The sequence below is a fragment of the Clupea harengus genome, chromosome 11, assembly GCF_900700415.2.
Source record: "Clupea harengus chromosome 11, Ch_v2.0.2, whole genome shotgun sequence".
NCBI classification, from domain to species: Eukaryota; Metazoa; Chordata; class Actinopteri; order Clupeiformes; family Clupeidae; genus Clupea; species Clupea harengus.
The window spans coordinates 14,334,109-14,351,791 of NC_045162.1; the positions used below are offsets into that span (position 1 = coordinate 14,334,109).

Here is a 17,683-nt window from a genome sequence, read left to right on the forward strand (position 1 = left end):
TGTGCTGTAGGAGGTAAGGGGAGGTGGGTGTGTGGGGGAGGGGTTGCGTTTCATGTCATTGTCTTGAAGATTTTGGAGGATTCTTCAACAAATCTTTCGCAACGACCCTCCCACTATTTGGCGCTGGGGCTAGCGACCCCCCTTTGTTTGTGTCCCCTCTTGCGCTTTGGCTTCTCCGAAGAGCACCCTTGATGCCTTCAGTTCCTCACATGAGAGTGCCGACCAGCCAAAGGGCCACCACGGTGGGGCGAGAAAAGGATACCATATCTCAGGAATTTATATCAGTCGAGATGGGCTCTGTTTTCACCGAGGACTTTACAGGTGAAGTTGAAAAAAGTAAACGATTGCTCGCTTTGACTTTGACTCATGTTATATTGCAACGGTTCAAGTCTTGAGCCATGAGCGGGGCCAAATGGTGGTTAGAAGTCGTAGGGTGTTCGAAATTCATTGAACACGGTGTGCGTGTGTGAGTATGTCTGCGGGATTTTGGTGCTTGTGTTCTGTCGTATGCATGTATCAGACTTGGACAATCCAATCCAACTTAACCAAGTTGGCCACCCAATTTACTAAGTCTTGAGGCATTATTTAGTTAATTCGTTCTATTTTTCCTCGTTTTCTATGACCTTACAATATCTTCCTACGAGACGCTGTTTTTGTGGAGCCCTTTCCGGAGGTTTGCCCTCTAGGAAATATCAGCACGTTTAAGTTGTGTATACAAGTGTGGCCTAGGCTGTTGAGAAATGTAGCTCTAAATATTTGTTCTTTTAACATATTAACATAGTTAGCCATATTGTATTACCAAGTTTAAGTTTTTGAGTTTGATTTACCTTTCATGATATAAATAAGACATTTTTTTCCCCTCTATCTTCAAATCTGTTACTATTTAAGTTACAGTACCAGTCTGTGTGTGGTCTGAGCGTTACGCGGCGTACTAAATAGTTTTTTGCTTTTTACAATGAGGACGTTTATTCATTCAAACTGCAATTCTATAGGAGGCTGTACGAAAACTGAAGAAGATGAAGGTCCCGGCACGGAGGAAGACTCTCAATCCTACCATGGCGTCGGCATATGCAAATGGTTCAATGTTCGGATGGGTTTCGGGTTCCTGTCCATGACTAACAGGGAGGGTGCCACACTGGAGGACCCGGTTGATGTGTTTGTGCACCAGGTGAGTAATGTGTCCACGGCTAGTGACTTATCTAAGTTCCCTTAAAAATCCCTTTCTCCCTAATTGCCCTCTCGTCTTTACACTAATTTGTTTTGTTGAAAATTAGGTATTAGATATTTGAGTCTTTGAGTTCACAAGTGTGACCTCTCAAAATAGTTTTTTTCTTATTCACTATCTGAATATCGGGCATTATACTGGTTTGCTTCTGGGTCCATATTCATGTGACTGGTATCATACATTTACTTACCAGCCCAGAAGGAGACATTATTTTAGGAGACTCAGGGAAGTGTTGCTTGTTGCTTATATCTGTAAAGAAAGTCGAGGTGGCCAGCATGTGCTGCAGAGTGTAAATGTGTGTCAGCACATATATGGTGTGTGTGAGCACATGGATATATGCTTTCCTTTTATTCTCATTCAGTTCCTAGTCCCCATTTGAGTCAAAGTGAAGGTCACACATTAAGAGTAACATCCTCACCCTCACAGTTCTCGTCCAGCATTCATTGCATGGCCTTCCTCTATGGAAAAGTACCGGTACGGCTGCCTGCCTGCCTTGTCCCCACTCGACCCAGCCCACCCTCCCCCATCCCAATTTCCCACATTGCTGAGAGCCTCCAGTCTGTCTCAGCTCTCCATTGATAAGGTAAAGGCCCAGTGGTCACTCATTGAGAAAGACCCCCTCCTTCTGCCTCATTCATTCTCAGTTCCTGTAATAAAGTCATTAGGAGCTCTCTGACGTCTCCTCTGTGCCCGGTGCCGTTCCCACCCCCGACAGACTGCCCTATACACATGTTAATGCCACAGGGAAGGGCAGAAGATTTGAGATTGGGCTTTTTTTTTTTTTTAAATCTCCGCTCACTTTCTCCTCACACCACTTCAGACCCCCAGCCGGGGAAACATTTGTTACCCCAAGTGCCTGTTGTTTTCTATCCAGGCCAGGCTGTTCATTTCTATCCTTCACTCAACTAATCAAGCTCTTGTTTATTGTGTTTGCTTGCTTGTGGATTTCCTTTCTTGCCTCTAAGATTCCATGAATTCTTACACAGGCACTTCTGATTGATCGTTTTGCAAAATATGACTTATTGATCTATGACCTATTGATAAATGCTGGAGCTGAATTAAAATGGAAGAGTACGGTGGGAGAGAGGGACATTTTCTGATAGCGCTGATTGATTGATTGATACTTGTTCAGCAGATTGCATTATAAAACCTGATTATGATTTGGAGAAACAGCAGAAGAAGTGAGTCGTTTTGTTTTGTGTGTACTTCTGCACTTCAGACTTGCCATAGATGATACATGATTTCTATTGTGATGAATTCTCTGGGCCCTGGACTTTCTTTGTGGCCTCCAACATGGCTGCCTGGTGGCTGTTGAGTGAGGTGTGGTGGAGGGTTTAGGCAGGAGATTAGGGGCCGCGTGTCAGGGAACATTAACTCCTGGGCTGCGCTGGCCTTTGTGTGGATAGACAAAGGGACACGCATCCCCAATGAAGCACTCTCCTCGTCCTTGGCCAAAGCCCTCTCAGCTTGATGAGTCCTACCACCCATGCTTCTGTGGGCCTCTCTCTCTGTTCTCATGTCATCTTCATCTTCTCTAAATGTTCTCATACCTACCCTCCATCACTGGCCTTGATATGGTAGGCACCATCAAAAATGTGACACTTTATTTGGAACCTTTGGAATTTCGGCCACTGATGATCCCATGGACAAGGCTGTTTTTGTGTGTGTGTGTGTGTGTGGGGGGGGGGGGGGGGCAGGTGATGGGATGGGGTTATGTCAGAGGATTGGGGGCAGAAGGGGTGGGGCTGGGGGTTGCGGGGTCACACACACACGAGAGGGAAATGGGCTAACGGTTGCTATGACTGACACACAATGGACAAACGTGAAAAATAGGACAGTCGCATCTGCCCTGGCTGCAGTTATGGATCACCAGTTATGCTCGGTCAGTCCTTTCACACACAGATTACAACCCTTGGCAGGCAGTGGGGCCAACCCAGTTCTCAAGCACAAGTACTAGTAGGACTGGACTCTGGACTCTGTAAAGCGACTTCGGGTATATAGAGAAGCGCTATATAAGATTGAATTGATTGATAGTAATAGCCACACTCACAAGTTGTGGTAATCTGCTGGTAATTAAATTGTCATGCCATGGCCCATGCGCTGCAGGACTCTCTTCTGTGCCGGCGTTAAACTGCTACCCAGATTCACTCCTTATCTTATAACATTCTATCAGAGACACTCAGGGGCCTTTTTCTGTCCTTTTGGTGAATCTTTGGAGACGTGGGGCTTTTGTGGGCACTAAATAACAACAAGGGCTTTGTCTCTGGCTCTTAGATCTAGATCCTTTGTTGGGTTGAAGTAATCATGGCACTGTTACTGCCTTCTGGGACAGTGTCAGTCATTGTCGAGAGAGAGGGTAGGGGAAATCCTGTGCTTGCCAAGGACTATCTGAGTGAAAGGAAGCATTTTTTTCCCTTGCCTGGAAGGTTTTATATAGAAGTTGAGTGTCAAATAGTATGTTACTGGAGGAATGGGTTGAAAGTTGAGATTACGAGCTCTGAAAGAGATATTATGATTTGGGCTCAAAGCCAGCCAGCAGAGCCTTCCCTACAAACACACACACACACACAGGCTTCTAGCTGGAGTGTTTGCCTGCGTTTGGCACGTGGAGGAAATAAAACATCCCAGTGTGTCCCCAACCCCCACCGGGCAGCATTGCATTTTAAAGACCCCCCCCCATCCACACACACACACACAGGGGTTGGGGGGGGGGTCCGTCCGTGTGCTCTTCCTAATGACCGCCTGGCTCTGGTCCAGGGGCCGGAGTGAGAAAAAGAGGCTTGTTTTTAGACTCACACTGACAGGAAGTTCACACTCGTTTTCCTCACATGAACTACAACTGCCTTTTTTTAAAGGCCTTTATTTTACTTTCACAGTAGCTGTAAGTTACAGCCGTAGTTTTTAAAGAAATCTGTCCTTTTTGTATTTTCATTCCTGTGTATCTACCTGTACAAGTCACCTGTAACTTGATGGTGATGTAACATGTAATTGATACTAGTAACAGTAGCAGAAACTGGAGCACTCTTGAAAGAATCATGAATATTGCAATCAGAATCTGGAGTAGTGCAACGCGTGCTAGCAGATTTAGATTAGATTTAGGATTCATATAAATTAGGTTCCTTAAAAATTCTACATAGACTATTTTATATTTTGAAACTACTTAAGCTTACTGCATTATGTTTCCTGGATTTCAATGATGGATAGATGGTAACAGGTATGAAGAATCACAAAGGAATTAAGAGTTATTTATTCTTGTGCTTTTATCACATATTTCAGTACGAAACAATGAGTCACTTTTTGACAAATGTTTTTTATGAGCAACTACTTTTGCTATCGTGTGATGATATGAAGGACAGATAAATACAGGCATCTACACTAAGCACTGTGTATTTCTGTGGTTTGGGTCAAAACACCCTGTGAAAATGTAAGAAAAGCTTTCAGAGCTCGACATCACCAATAATAGCGCCAAAAGACACCAATTATCATGTTAGCAAGCTTTTATCGTGCCAATTGAGCTGTTGGTGGTGTTCGCAAGATTTTAGCATTCTTTTTTGGTAGTTACCTTGGTAGTTTTAGACCGAAACTCCATAATACTTCAGTAAGTGAAATGCAAGCAGGTCAGGAATGCTAACAAGCCTCAATCTCACTTCATCAGGAAGCTCTCTGTGGTCACTTTGTGGAGGGTCAAGAGTATGTGTGTGTGGTTTCTGGGGAGGGTGTGTGTGTGTGTGGCACTAGGTAAATGTGTGTTAACCTGATAGGATAACAGTCTCCCATCCCCCATCAAAGTCACAGCATTCCAAACAGACACACACACATTCCTGCTGTGGTGAACTGTTGTGTGAGGCATTGCAAATCTCACGAATCTTATCATCTTCTCTTCACTGGGATTGTCCTTTTGTTCTCTGAGACACAGATAGAAAGCCATCCCATGGATTGGTCTCATGTTTTGAAGCAATTAAACCAGTTTTGCAAATGAGCAGGGCACAAATCAGTTTAAATGTCTGAAAGGTAGCATGTTAAACTTGTGTTCAAATTCTACAATATACGTCAATGCACATTCAGTTAAATTACTTTGATTTTGATTTGAGTGACATATATACTTAAATTCTACATAGGGATATAAGTACTTATATTCTGTATGTATCTCTCTCTCTCTCTCTCTCTCTCTCTATCTCTCTATATATATATATACAGTGCGGAAAATAAGTATTTGAACCCCTGCCGATTTCGCAAGTTTGGCCACTTGCAAAGAAATGTGTGATCTATAATTGTAATGGTAGGTGTATTTTAACAGTGAGAAATAGAATATCAACAAACAAATCCAGAAAACCGCGTTTTATAACATTTATGACTTTATTTGTATTTGATGCAGAAAATAAGTATTTGAACCCCCAAGCAAACAGCAAGAATTCTGGCTCCCAATGACCAGTTATGTGCCCAAGAAGCACACAGATTAGTCCTCATTAGGCCTAACAAGGTACACCTGATCTCAACTGGTGACGTGTAGAAAAGAACCCTGTCCAAAGAATCATACTTCACACCTTCAACCTCACCACCATGGGCAAGACCAAAAAGTTGACCAAGGACATCAGAGATAAGATTGCAGACCTGCACAAGGCTGGAATGGGTTACAAAACCATCGGCAAGCAGCTTGGTGAGAAGCAGACAACTATTGGTGCGATTATTTGTAAATGGAAGCAACACCAAACAACTGTCAATCGCTCTAGGTCTGGGGCTCCATGCAAGATATCCCCTCGTGCGGTATTGGTGATCATCCGAAAGGTGCAGAATAACCCCAGAACTATACAGGGGGAGCTTGTGAATTATCTCAAGGCAGCTGGGACCACAGTCACCAAGAAAACCATTGGCAACACACTACGCTGTAATGGTTTGAAGTACTGCAGCACTCGCAAGGTCCCCCTGCTCAAGGAAGCACATGTACAGGGCCGTCTGAAGTTTGCCAATGAACACTTGAATGATTCTAAGGAGGATTGGGAGACAGGATGTGGTCAGATGAGACCAAAATCAAGCTCTTTGGCATCAACTCGACTTGCCGCGTTTGGAAGGGGAAGAAGGCTGAATATGAACACCATCCCCACCGTCAAGCATGGAGGTGGAAACATTATGCTTTGGGGCTGTTTCTCTGCCAAGGGTACAGGACGACTCCACTGCATCGAGGGGACTATGGATGGGGCCATGTAACGTGGAATATTGGGCTTGAACCTCATTCCCTCATTCCCTCCCATTGAAAACGCAACCTTAAGGATTTGGAGAGGATCTGCAAAGAGGAGTGGACCAAAATCCCTCCTGAGATGTGTGTAAACCTGGTGACCAACTAAAAGAAAAGTCTGACATCTGTGCTTGCCAACAAGGGTTATTCCACCAAGTACTAAGTCATGTTTTGCTAGGGGTTCAAATACTTATTCTCTGCATCAGATGCAAATTCAGTCATAAATGTTATAAAATGCAGTTTTCTGGATTTTTTTGTTGATATTCTGTTTCTCACTGTTAAAATACACCTACTATTACAATTATAGATCACACATTTCTTTGCAAGTGGTCAAACTTGCGAAATCGGCAGGGGTTCAAATACTTATTTTCCCCACTGTATATAGTATATATATAATCTCCTGCACCACCACCACCACCACATATGATGTTTGATAAAGGGCGATGAGTTTTACATGTTGAACCTACAGGCATAAGAATGGTGTACGGTAACCAAGCATAAAACAGCCAGATATGATTATTATCAAGAATCACTCATTATGATGGTTCAGCCTAGGTGATGATCAGCAAAAGGACTCATTCAGTTGTCAGGGTAGCTGGTATTTGCAAAGAAGAGACGGCATATTAGCTGCATGCTTGTTTAAGAGTTGTAGAGTCCATTGCATTTCTGTTGCATTTCCAATTAAATCTCATGGGCTGTTCTACTTTACTTTCTCAGAGCAAGCTGCACATGGAGGGCTTCCGCAGTCTGAAGGAGGGCGAGGCCGTGGAGTTCACCTTCAAGAAGTCCTCCAAGGGCCTGGAGTCCGTGGAGGTCACAGGGCCAGAGGGAGCCGCCTGTGTGGGCAGCGAGAGGAGACCCAAAGGGAAGACCATCCACAAACGTCGGTCCAAAGGAGACAGGTGAGACCATGTTCACTCTTTCTCTCTCTCTCTTTCTCCCTCTCCCTCTCTCTCTCCATCTCTGGCACTACATTTATCTCCCTCTGAGATTTGGGTCGTGGAAGACTTTGTGAGAGCAGTGGACCCTTTTCATTGGGCCGAGTTAGTTGTCCTGAAATCTCATAATTCCAAAGGGCAAGGTCATGGTGGCAAACTTATAACACAGATTTAATGAGAGGTACTGTTTTTTTGCATCGGTCTTGTATCGGTTGATGACTCTAGAAACATGATTCTCAACAGGCGATGTGGACAGGCTTCATTTTATAATTTAAATGTTTTTAGCAGTCTCTCTCTCTCTCTGGATCCTCAAGAATAAGAATTCACATTTTAGCCACCCCCACTGTCATTTTCCATTTAACCATCATGACAAGGCTTCCCCTCAGTCCCCTTTGAGCTGTTTCAAATGAAACTCAAGTTATTTACCATGCTGGAGATATGCATCTTTCAGACAATATCTGAGAAAGGCAGAGGTCCGATGGTCAGGTTGCTCAACAAGGTTGTTGGTGTGTGATTTTAGTCCGAAAAGAAGGAACGGCCATGTTTGCCTGTTTGATCCCTTGTGTAACGCTGTTATATCGTCTCAACCCCCTCCTCCACTCCCACCTCGCCCTCTGGGGCTGCTTAGGGTCGCACGGACAGGCTTTGCCGATGACCTGGATCAATACCTGTTTAAACTATCTGTCCACTGGGGTATACATACTCAGCAAATCTCCATCCAGCCCCTTCCTCCTCTCTTCTCTCTTGTTCTCTCTCTTTCTCTCCGTGTTGGTGTTCTCTTTATGCGATTCCCTTCCCCCTATCCTAGTCAGGTGTTGGAGGTGAGAGCTTGGAGAGCAGCATCCATGGTAGACCACTGACTTTTGTATGGTATTGATCAAAAATACATACTAACTAGTAATAGTTAGATTTGCATAAAATGTTGAGGGTGCCTTTCACTATCAATAGTACAGCCACCAAAACGATAGGCAAATGTGTTGAAAACTATAGATCGAAGTATGAATAAAAACCCTTGTTTAAAAACTAAGCGTTAAAATATATCAAATAGATTGATTTAGAAACGCATTCAAAATTAAGGTCACTAAAGTATTAAAAAAAAAAAACATCAGGGCCACATCGGATAAGGATTCCACACAAAAAGCCCTACCAACAACAAAGCCTCCACAGCCTCCCTGTCCTTTGGGGTTTCCCCGCTCCAAGCTCCCATTCTCCAGGGGCACCCAATGCTGGCTTCATGGGAGCGAAGGGCACTGCGAGGGGTCAGAGGTGTACTGGTGTGCATCGCTGTCCACTCTGATTAGAGTGAAGGCTCCGCATGTTGACAGAGGTGGAGCAGTGATTGTTAGGGCCCCACAAGGGTGAAGGGAGGCCAGCGAGACGCACATAGGGCTGTGCATATTAACCATGTTTCAGATTGGAATATTCAGCAGTGTTCACAATCAAGTGTTTGGTTATTTGCAGGGGCTGGCCGTAAATGAAGACTGTATCGGGAATGTGGTACAACCTTGTGCATAGAACTGTAACGGTTTGTCACAAAAAATAGAAGTTTAACCCACTGGCAGGATAAACGGTTGTTTGATTGGTAGCCTAGCCTACCATAGTGGTGAAACCTATACCGTCCATTTTAAATTACACGACGTTGACTTATATTCTAAAACACTACAAAGATAAATATCCAGGCCCCCACAACCTTCCCGACATTCTTTTCAGGGCGGTCGAAATTTCACAAGAAGTTCCCGTCCAGTGAAATATACTGTATTTCCAACAAAATGTATCATCTAGTCATTAGCCTAAGCTAATATCCAAGTCATGTCCAAGTTTCAACATAGTGTGTTACATGTCGTTCTTTCAGTGCCATGCATTTCTCGTCCATTTCAGCATGTCAGTTGCACAGAGGGGTACAGTAGGCTACCAAGTTATCCCACCTCTTTGACTCAGATGCCTACCCCAACCAATAAGATCCTTTGGGGTACAGGACTCAGGACTACAGGACTGCTCCACAGTCGAATCGTGGAGCAAGTTCCTGCCCGCAAGACACATGGACAAGTGTACTGCAAACAAAAAATGTAAAAGTCAAGTGAACAAAAGGAACAAGTTGGAATATGGGCATGAACTAATCCTTCTTGTTCACTGAAGAGATTAATTCTTAAAGACAAAATAGTTCCCAAACGACACAATACTACTGGCACCTCTAAAGGCCTACAGGGTTACAAATAAACCAAACAAGGGGCTGTGTCTGTTGCCCAGCTTAGAGTACTATATAGCCTAACAGCAAAAATCATTTCTGTTGTTACTTAACATAAGTGATCCTTTGAAAAAGAAGCACTGTAAGATTAACTTGGTTAGCTTTAGCTTTGTGGCTAAGACATTTGGGCTAGCTGTTGTAGCAGGCAGTCTAACAGCCCTTTTATGACATTTGATTATGCTATGATGTTATTTCAAATGCATATACTATATTCTAGCTAAAAGTGTCAATCTAATTCCCGCCCTACTCCTCCTCTGATTGGCTATGACAACGAGGTGTCTCACATACACCTTGCTGAAAACAGGTTTTTTTCTGTTCTGCTGTTTCCTTGTAAATTCGCTCGAAATTGTTAAGCCAGTAATTGTCTACCATCTTGACAATCCAGTCTTTCTTACGAGTAAGTTGTTTGAACTCCAGCCTAATGAACTTTCCTGCCGAATTAGCTCCATACGGCTTATGACGTATCGCGTATGACCGCTACAGCCATCTCACTCCACAAATAAATACCCAAATTGTGGTGAGTGTGCACGCCATCTCCACAAATAGACAATATATACTTATTTGAAGTGAGTAGGCGAAAGTATTCCATATTTTCCTCATAACATCACATGATTGAATGCATGTAGGCTACAGAATAACCAAAACGGGATACTAGTATTTCAAAGCTTATGCTGTAAATGGTGATTTGGATATTGGATTATGTGTGCACAGCCCTACACACACTGAAAACCAACTCTCAATCTGGACTGTGCTCTCTCCTGCCCTGCGTTCTGTGCTGCTCTAATGCACAAGTATGGCACAGTTATTGACCACTGGGTTGTTTTAGTCCATACAACACCATGCATTTCATTTCAGTTCGTATGTATTGATTGCACTTCACAAGAAGGTCTCGCTGTTTAGAATAGACACAGTGTGTATGTGGTATGCTTAGCTATTAATCGTCCAGTGACTCCAGTTTCTTCATTAATTTGATACGATATGAAGACATGTTGCCAAAACAGTGTTATAAAAGTCCTGCTGTGTGCCTATTATGCAGCTACCAATGTGTTACCAGAGAGCGTGCAGCTACAGAGACTGTGCGGGTGCCAGAGAATAATGTAGTGCTCTCTTTTGCTTCTCTTCTCTCTCATTCACAGTTGTATTTTGGGCTTCTGTTGAACGCCTGGCATACCAGAGAGAGAGAGAGAGAGAGAGGGCGAGTAAGAGAGAGAGAGAAAAACACTGCGGTCAATTTAACTGATAACAGATGTAGGTGCCTGCGAAGGGTCAGGGGTGGCCGTTGCCCCGGTAACCGCATGTGCTGAAGGGTGAAAGCGGTAGGGGAGGGGGTAGGGTTGTGGGGTGAGATGGGGGGTGGAATTGGCAGTTTTTGGGGGGGTTGGGGGGATAGAGTAGCAGGGGGTGGGGTTAAAGTTCACAGGTCGCCACTGCAGCAGCTTTGGGAAGACAAAGGGCCTCTCCCCCCCGCCTCTTCCTGCACACGCTGCCTCTGATCAGCTCCCCCGCCCCCCTCCACACACACTCACACACACACACACACACACACACACACACACACACACACAGTGATTTGGTGAGGGTGACTTGCAGGGGCACCAGCGGTGGCTCATCTACATGGACATCAATGTGGATGTGTCACCACGGTGACGGACCCACGCCCACCACCCATCTGTCACCTATGGACAGACACATGTTCACGCGCACACGTGTCAAAGGGTCAGAGGCGAAGACACCTCCAATGGCCACATACCACTTGGCTTCTTGAAAGGGTGAAAAGATAGTCCAACTAGTGCTGAAAGCATTTGGCACCCGAATGCTACTTCCAGCTGCTTCTTTTGACTTGATACAAGGACACACTAGGGATTCAAAGATAAGAGCATTTAAACCGCAGGATTTTTACATTAAGTATTCAGTTAAGTATTAATTGTTCTTAGTTATAGCATATACACTGGCTTTGGTCAAATTAAAGGCAAGTCTGAAATCAGGCGTTAAATCATAGTACATATCACAATCACATAGTGCTCACATATTGTACAAGATCTAAATGTAAGTATTATTACTGGTGTTTGAGATATGAGTATTATGTTATTTGTCAGCTACATGGATCCTTCAACAGTTGTAAGTGTAACATCTAATGTGTAACAGTTTGCCCTCTAGTGGACAGCTTGAAGCACTGCATAAACCTGTGTTTAAAGTCCCCAGTTCTGTGCTGTTAAAGACTAAAAACATGGAATCAATTCAGCGACACACTGAAACTTCTCAAGATTCCCATATACTTTATGTATAAAAGTGTGGAGGCATACAGACATACAGAGAATGGTGTGAACACACACATAACAGTATACTAACCTCTGCCTTCCTCTGTTTAGGTGCTATAACTGTGGAGGTTTGGACCACCATGCCAAAGAGTGCAAACTCCCACCACAGCCCAAGAAGTGCCATTTCTGCCAGAGCATAGCCCACATGGTCGCCAACTGCCCGGTCAAAGCACAGCAGTCCTCACCCGGCTCTCAGGGAAAGCCTTCGCCACAGAAGGGTGAGGAAGAGGAGCAGAACCCCTCACCGCCGCCCTACGAGAGCGCTGAATGAAGGCCATTGGTTGGCTCCATGGTGCAGGGCGGGAGGAAATCATAGGACACCAATCAAACCACTTCACTGGAAAAAAAAATGAAGGCATGTTCCTACCAGTGCTGCTTTTGGAACTACCTCAGGTTTTATGGATAAGATTTATTGCAACAAAGAATGTCATGTGTTTTGTCTTAATCGCTGTAACACTCAGGAATGTGAATGCTCTTGTACTCAGGAAATGAAAGCATAAAACATATCAAGTGAAGAGAAATTGCAACAAAAATCAGTCCTCACTTGTTGCCTCATTTTGTTCTTTCTCCCAGTAAAGTCCATTGACAAGAGCTGGAATCCTTCTAAGGTTTTCTAAGCTTGAATTCATTCTCATAGTCTTTATAACGAAAAGAGTCCATTCCTGGTTGTTACGCTATGCTGTCCGACGAAAGCAGAGGTTGTGTTATTACACTTCTGTGTGAATGTTTCTCCGCATTTTTCTCAGTGGGAAGGGATTGGGTGGGATGGGCGGGTTGAGGGGGGGTCGGGGGGTTTAAAGAAATAAACAGATGGGAGGGAATTGGTGCTTTATGTCTTGGCAGCTGCCAGTTTTTGCAATCGACTGTCCAGATCAGCTGGAGCCGAATTAATGAATGTTTTGACCTGCGGTGTGCCTCTCGGTTACGCCGAAGGTTCCTGTTGGGACGCCAGGCTCTGTCCCGAGTCCACAGGGCTGCTGTGTGTTAACCTGGACTCTCTGTCTACCTCACAGGCAGCGGTTTGCCTATCCTCTCAGTAGCCAAACAACCCTCATTAACTCCCCTGCCCTTACCAAAGCATTATATCAGGAAAGGGTGATCACACTTGGTTGTTGATCTCAGGGCCAGCGCCAATCATCTAATTATGACAACAGACAATAGCAAGAGAATGAATACTTCTTTATCAATCACCTATGCCTTTTGTTAGTTTTCTCTTTGAGTGTGTTTCAATCAGATATGTAGGTCTGGAAACTTTTCATGCTATTTGTTCTCACAGCAGCTGCATCAAGGCTTATCTGAGAGTAAGACATTAGTGTAGTATTGTAGTTTAGTGGCCAAATAACAGCTAATGCCATTCCCTCCATGATATAGTGGCATGTTCCAACATCGTTTAGGAAGAGGCAGGTTCACGTAGACTTAGATAAGTCTTTCTTACCCCTGTTTAAGGAGAAGTTGGCAAATCATCTAATATATATGTGTAATTATTATAAAGTCTCTTACATAAAACGATAGTATTTATTTGTAGTCATCCACGTTGCCTCTTCTTCTTCTTCATGCAACACTTTTGCCTCTTTCTTGGTGCCCTGTTGAACCAGTTGCTTTGTTGTCCTGCCAACATTCTTTTGAAACGGCTCTGTATGGTTTGTTTTTAGGCTTCTGTTATTTTTTTTATAAGCTGTATTATTTTCCTGCTATGCACAATTGAACTCCTTGAACTGTTACGGCTATGCATTGCTATGAAAGCCAATGCAGGGTTGCTCTGCACTACTGTAAGACATGATTTCTTTGTGTTGATTTGTTCAGTTACAATCCTTTGTATTTTTTTTCTTAGAATTATGTGTAATTTTTTTATTCTGTTGATTTTATCAAAAGAAATGTGTTTGTATTATGTGACTGCAGTAAGACAGAATATCAATATTCTTCTCTCAGGAATCTCTAATCTGAAAACTCAGGGAAAACCTCAGATTACCTCTCTATGAGAATAGAGATCAGGTAGAGAGAATCATGCCAACATTTTACATTCCTTCTTTGAATCATGTTTGATCTCTGATATACACACTACTATGAAAACTCTGTGCCAGAATTCTGCATTAAAAGGGCCAACTTGTCCAAACAATAATGTGACCATTTTATTTATTAATGAATGTGAATGATTCTTTAAACAGATGAAAAACACTATCCATACATCAATGACATACATTTACATTCATTCTATGTAAGACTGAAAGTGAAGCAATGATAAACACATCGCACAAGGTTTATATAGACAGAAGTTTAGCGTTCAGTATGGAAAACCACGTGGTGGACTTCCGACGTCCGAGGCAAGGATGGAAGTTTTGCCAGGTCGGAAGAAGCACAGTTCGACCCTTCTTATCACTTCTGGTCTAAACATGCTCTTGTACATATGCAGACTAAGTGGACCTAATATTCTAAGTTACACACACGCAGAAACACAGAAAAGCCATGTTCCTGCTTACATAAGTACATGATTCATATAAGGTAATTAATAATACAAGGCACTTGATTATTATATTCTTAGGTCATTAACAGTGTTTGGAAATTATCTCCATCAACATCAATGACATACATTTACATTCATTCTATGGCATTTACATTATTTATAAATGTAGGAGTTAGTCATGTCATCTGTTATCATTAATATTTAAGACTGAAGGAAAGAGTATAGCCTGGCATCTTTGTATTAAGACAAGTAGTTGTGTCACGATGCTGGCAGCGATTGCCAGCAATGGTCACGTATTGGGACATTGGCGGCCTCTGGTGGTCAAGGGACAAAGAAATGGACTTGTTTTCGCACATGTGCATTTGTTTTGATTTGTGTGTTCACCTGTTTCTCGTTACGTTCCCTCACCTGTTTCCCATTGTGTGCCCTCACCTGTTTTCCATTGTGTGCCCTCACCTGCCTTGTATTTTGTGATTCACTTCTGTTAATTAGCCAGGGTACAAATACCTGGCTAATCCCTCTGGACCTTATCGGGTTGTTAGATTGTTTTTGTTCCTAGACTGTTTTTTGGTAGGGCGCTCACGCACTTAGTCAGCGGTGCTCTCATGCACTTAGTCTTTGTGCAAAGACACGCAGTGCCTAACCACACAGCTAGTGCTCTCACGCACTTTTTGGGCTTGGTCTTCTCCCAGGGAGACGAGTGTGTGTAAGGTTCGTATCGCATCGCGGTTCTCAAGCTGCCCCAGGTAGCTTTGTATTCAGGTCCGCCTGAAAGCTACATTTTGTATCTCCTTAGTTTTTTGCCTTTTGCCTGCACCTGATCTTTTGTGTTTTGGATTATCGCTGTTTGGAGTTCCGTCTTTTGCAAATAAAAAAGAAACTAAGTTTTGAACTGCATCCTGCTATTGGGTCCTCTCTGACACACTTAGCTGAAACGCTGGTTCCCAAATCCAGCGACTCGGGTCCCATCCCCGAGAGCAAGCCTGACAAGTTGGTTAAATCCTCCCGTGTGCCGATAAACAGTCTTTTCCACTCTCACAGCGTTTGTTACCTGACTGCTCCTTTGCGTTAGTGCCCTCGATGGAGAGTGTCTGAAGGGCAGAAGATAAAATAATCTGAAAATAGTCACTGGTGTGAAGATGAAAATAGCCTGTTCTGTAATGTGACAGAGGTCATGTTGTTCTATTTCAGACTTCTATTTCCAGTTCTAGTTCTATTTAATTACTATCTCAGTAAGAGAGGGTTTCTGCTAGATGGACAAGGACCAGAGAAACACCACTTAATGTCATCCAGCTTCATTCAAAGATGTACTTATGTACAAATTATTATTAAACTGGTTAGTCACATGGTTGCCATGTCACAGCGTCTCCTCACAGCTCTCTGGCTTTGTGCGAGAAATAAACATTTTTCCATTGACCAATTAGACAACAATGTAAGGTATTCATACACTTGTAGCTCAATCTTGAAATTAAATGGAAGGGGAAGAATATTTTATATATTTTCCTCTGAGATTTCAGCTGACATTCCTCCGTTTGAATATCAGTCTTCTTGTAATGTGTTAGTAGCTTTATGTTCTGACAGAATAGGCTTCTGCAAAAGCACAAATATAAAAAATATTCAATATATAATTGATAATGGGGTGGAAACCCGTCTTTAAGGAAAATACCAGTAATTTACACCCTGAATGGTGAACATATAGGCCTTATGCAGGCCATTCATGCTGTATGCACTTGGCTTCATCAAGGCAACACTCACAAGTGGCTCATGGTTATCTGTTTACTGATCTGTGCTTTCTGTGGGGACATTTTCCTGGTGCCAAGTGTTCAAGATAAGGATTGCGTTGATGTAAGCTGTAAACCTAATGGGCTATGAACTGCATGATACAGATGACAGACAGACACAAGCATATCTGTGATTATAATACAGGGGTTAATTCAGGGAAATGTCTCATTCGGAGGTAACCATCATTTTTCTTATTAATAAATATGAATTGAATCAACATTTGATTGGAGTGTCTTTACTTTGTCAGCAATAGAATGTTCAAATGACAACCATCCGTTTTTATGTTGCTGATTAGCAAATTTTGCTAGTTCAGATTCGGTTTTTTTAAATACCCACAAGCGAATTAATGGGGTTTTGGAAAATCCACAAAATAACGCCCATGGTAGTTACATAACTGCTTGACTTTGTTGTATAAAATGCAGGTGCATGGCGTCTCTGTATAAACTTTAGACCCATTCTATCCGTAAAATATGTATGTTGCTATCCCTCTGCTCACTAATGCGTCACCAATTTTACAAGGTGTGCAGAGGCTAACCGTAGCTTTACTGACAATGCTTGGACCCCTGCTCTTGTCTGTGTATGCTACCCGTAAGTGCTGTAATAAGGAAGTGTGTTATTAACTTTCATTGCTGTGTTGATGATACCCAATTATACCTATCCATAAAACCTGACAAAACTTAACTTTAAGATAACAAAGCATGGATGACATACAATTTTCTGCTCCTTAACTCAGATAAATCAGAGGTTATGATTGTAAGCCCTAAACATCTCACTAACATCCAACACAAGTGTCAAAGATCTTGATGTAACTATTGACCAAGACCTCTCATTCGACTCCTGCTTAAAACAGATATCAAAGACAGCATTTTTTTCATCAATGCAATATTGCTATAGTCAGAATCCCATCCCTTCAAGATGCAGAAAAACTAATCCATGCACTGATTACCTTGCTGCTAGACTATACAATGCTTTCCTATCCGGATGCAGCAACAACTCACTAAAGATCCTCCAATTGATGTAAATTGTTGCTGCTCACACATTTAAATAAGAAAATATATCTCACCTGCACTTGCCTCTACTCTGGTTCCCTGTCAAAAATGTTATTGACTTCAAAGTACCCCTCCTAAGAACACACAACGCTCTAAATGGCCCGGCTCCAAATTACCTCAAGGATTTAATTGTCCCCCATTGCCCCCTAAGACCCTTTCATTCCCAGAGTGCATTTTTTCTTGAATTCCAAGAGTATCAAAAAGCAGTGGGCAGAGCCTTTTGCTACCAAGCCCCCCTACTCTGGAATTACCTTCTTATCTCCAACCAAGAAGCAGACACCATTTTCATCTTCAAATCTAAAAACATTACTCTTTAATGTATCCTATAATTAGGAATAATCATGCATAAAAATCTAGCACCTGTCGCAAGATACTTCCTGTACACCATGCTGGGCAACCTCTCTCTCTCGACCTCCAGTTTCTATATCATTT

At 42.9% G+C, this 17,683-nt stretch overlaps 1 protein-coding gene across 1 annotated transcript; it reads left to right on the top strand.

Annotated features, from left to right (window-relative positions):
* Positions 1–955: 955 nt before the first annotated feature.
* Positions 956–12,257, top strand: lin28aa (lin-28 homolog Aa). The gene is made up of 3 exons (XM_012838681.3): positions 956–1,168; positions 7,176–7,360; positions 12,011–12,257. The coding sequence occupies exons 1-3, from the start codon at positions 956–958 to the stop codon at positions 12,228–12,230; spliced, it is 618 nt and encodes a 205-aa protein (XP_012694135.3). The 3' UTR covers positions 12,231–12,257.
* Positions 12,258–17,683: the final 5,426 nt, after the last annotated feature.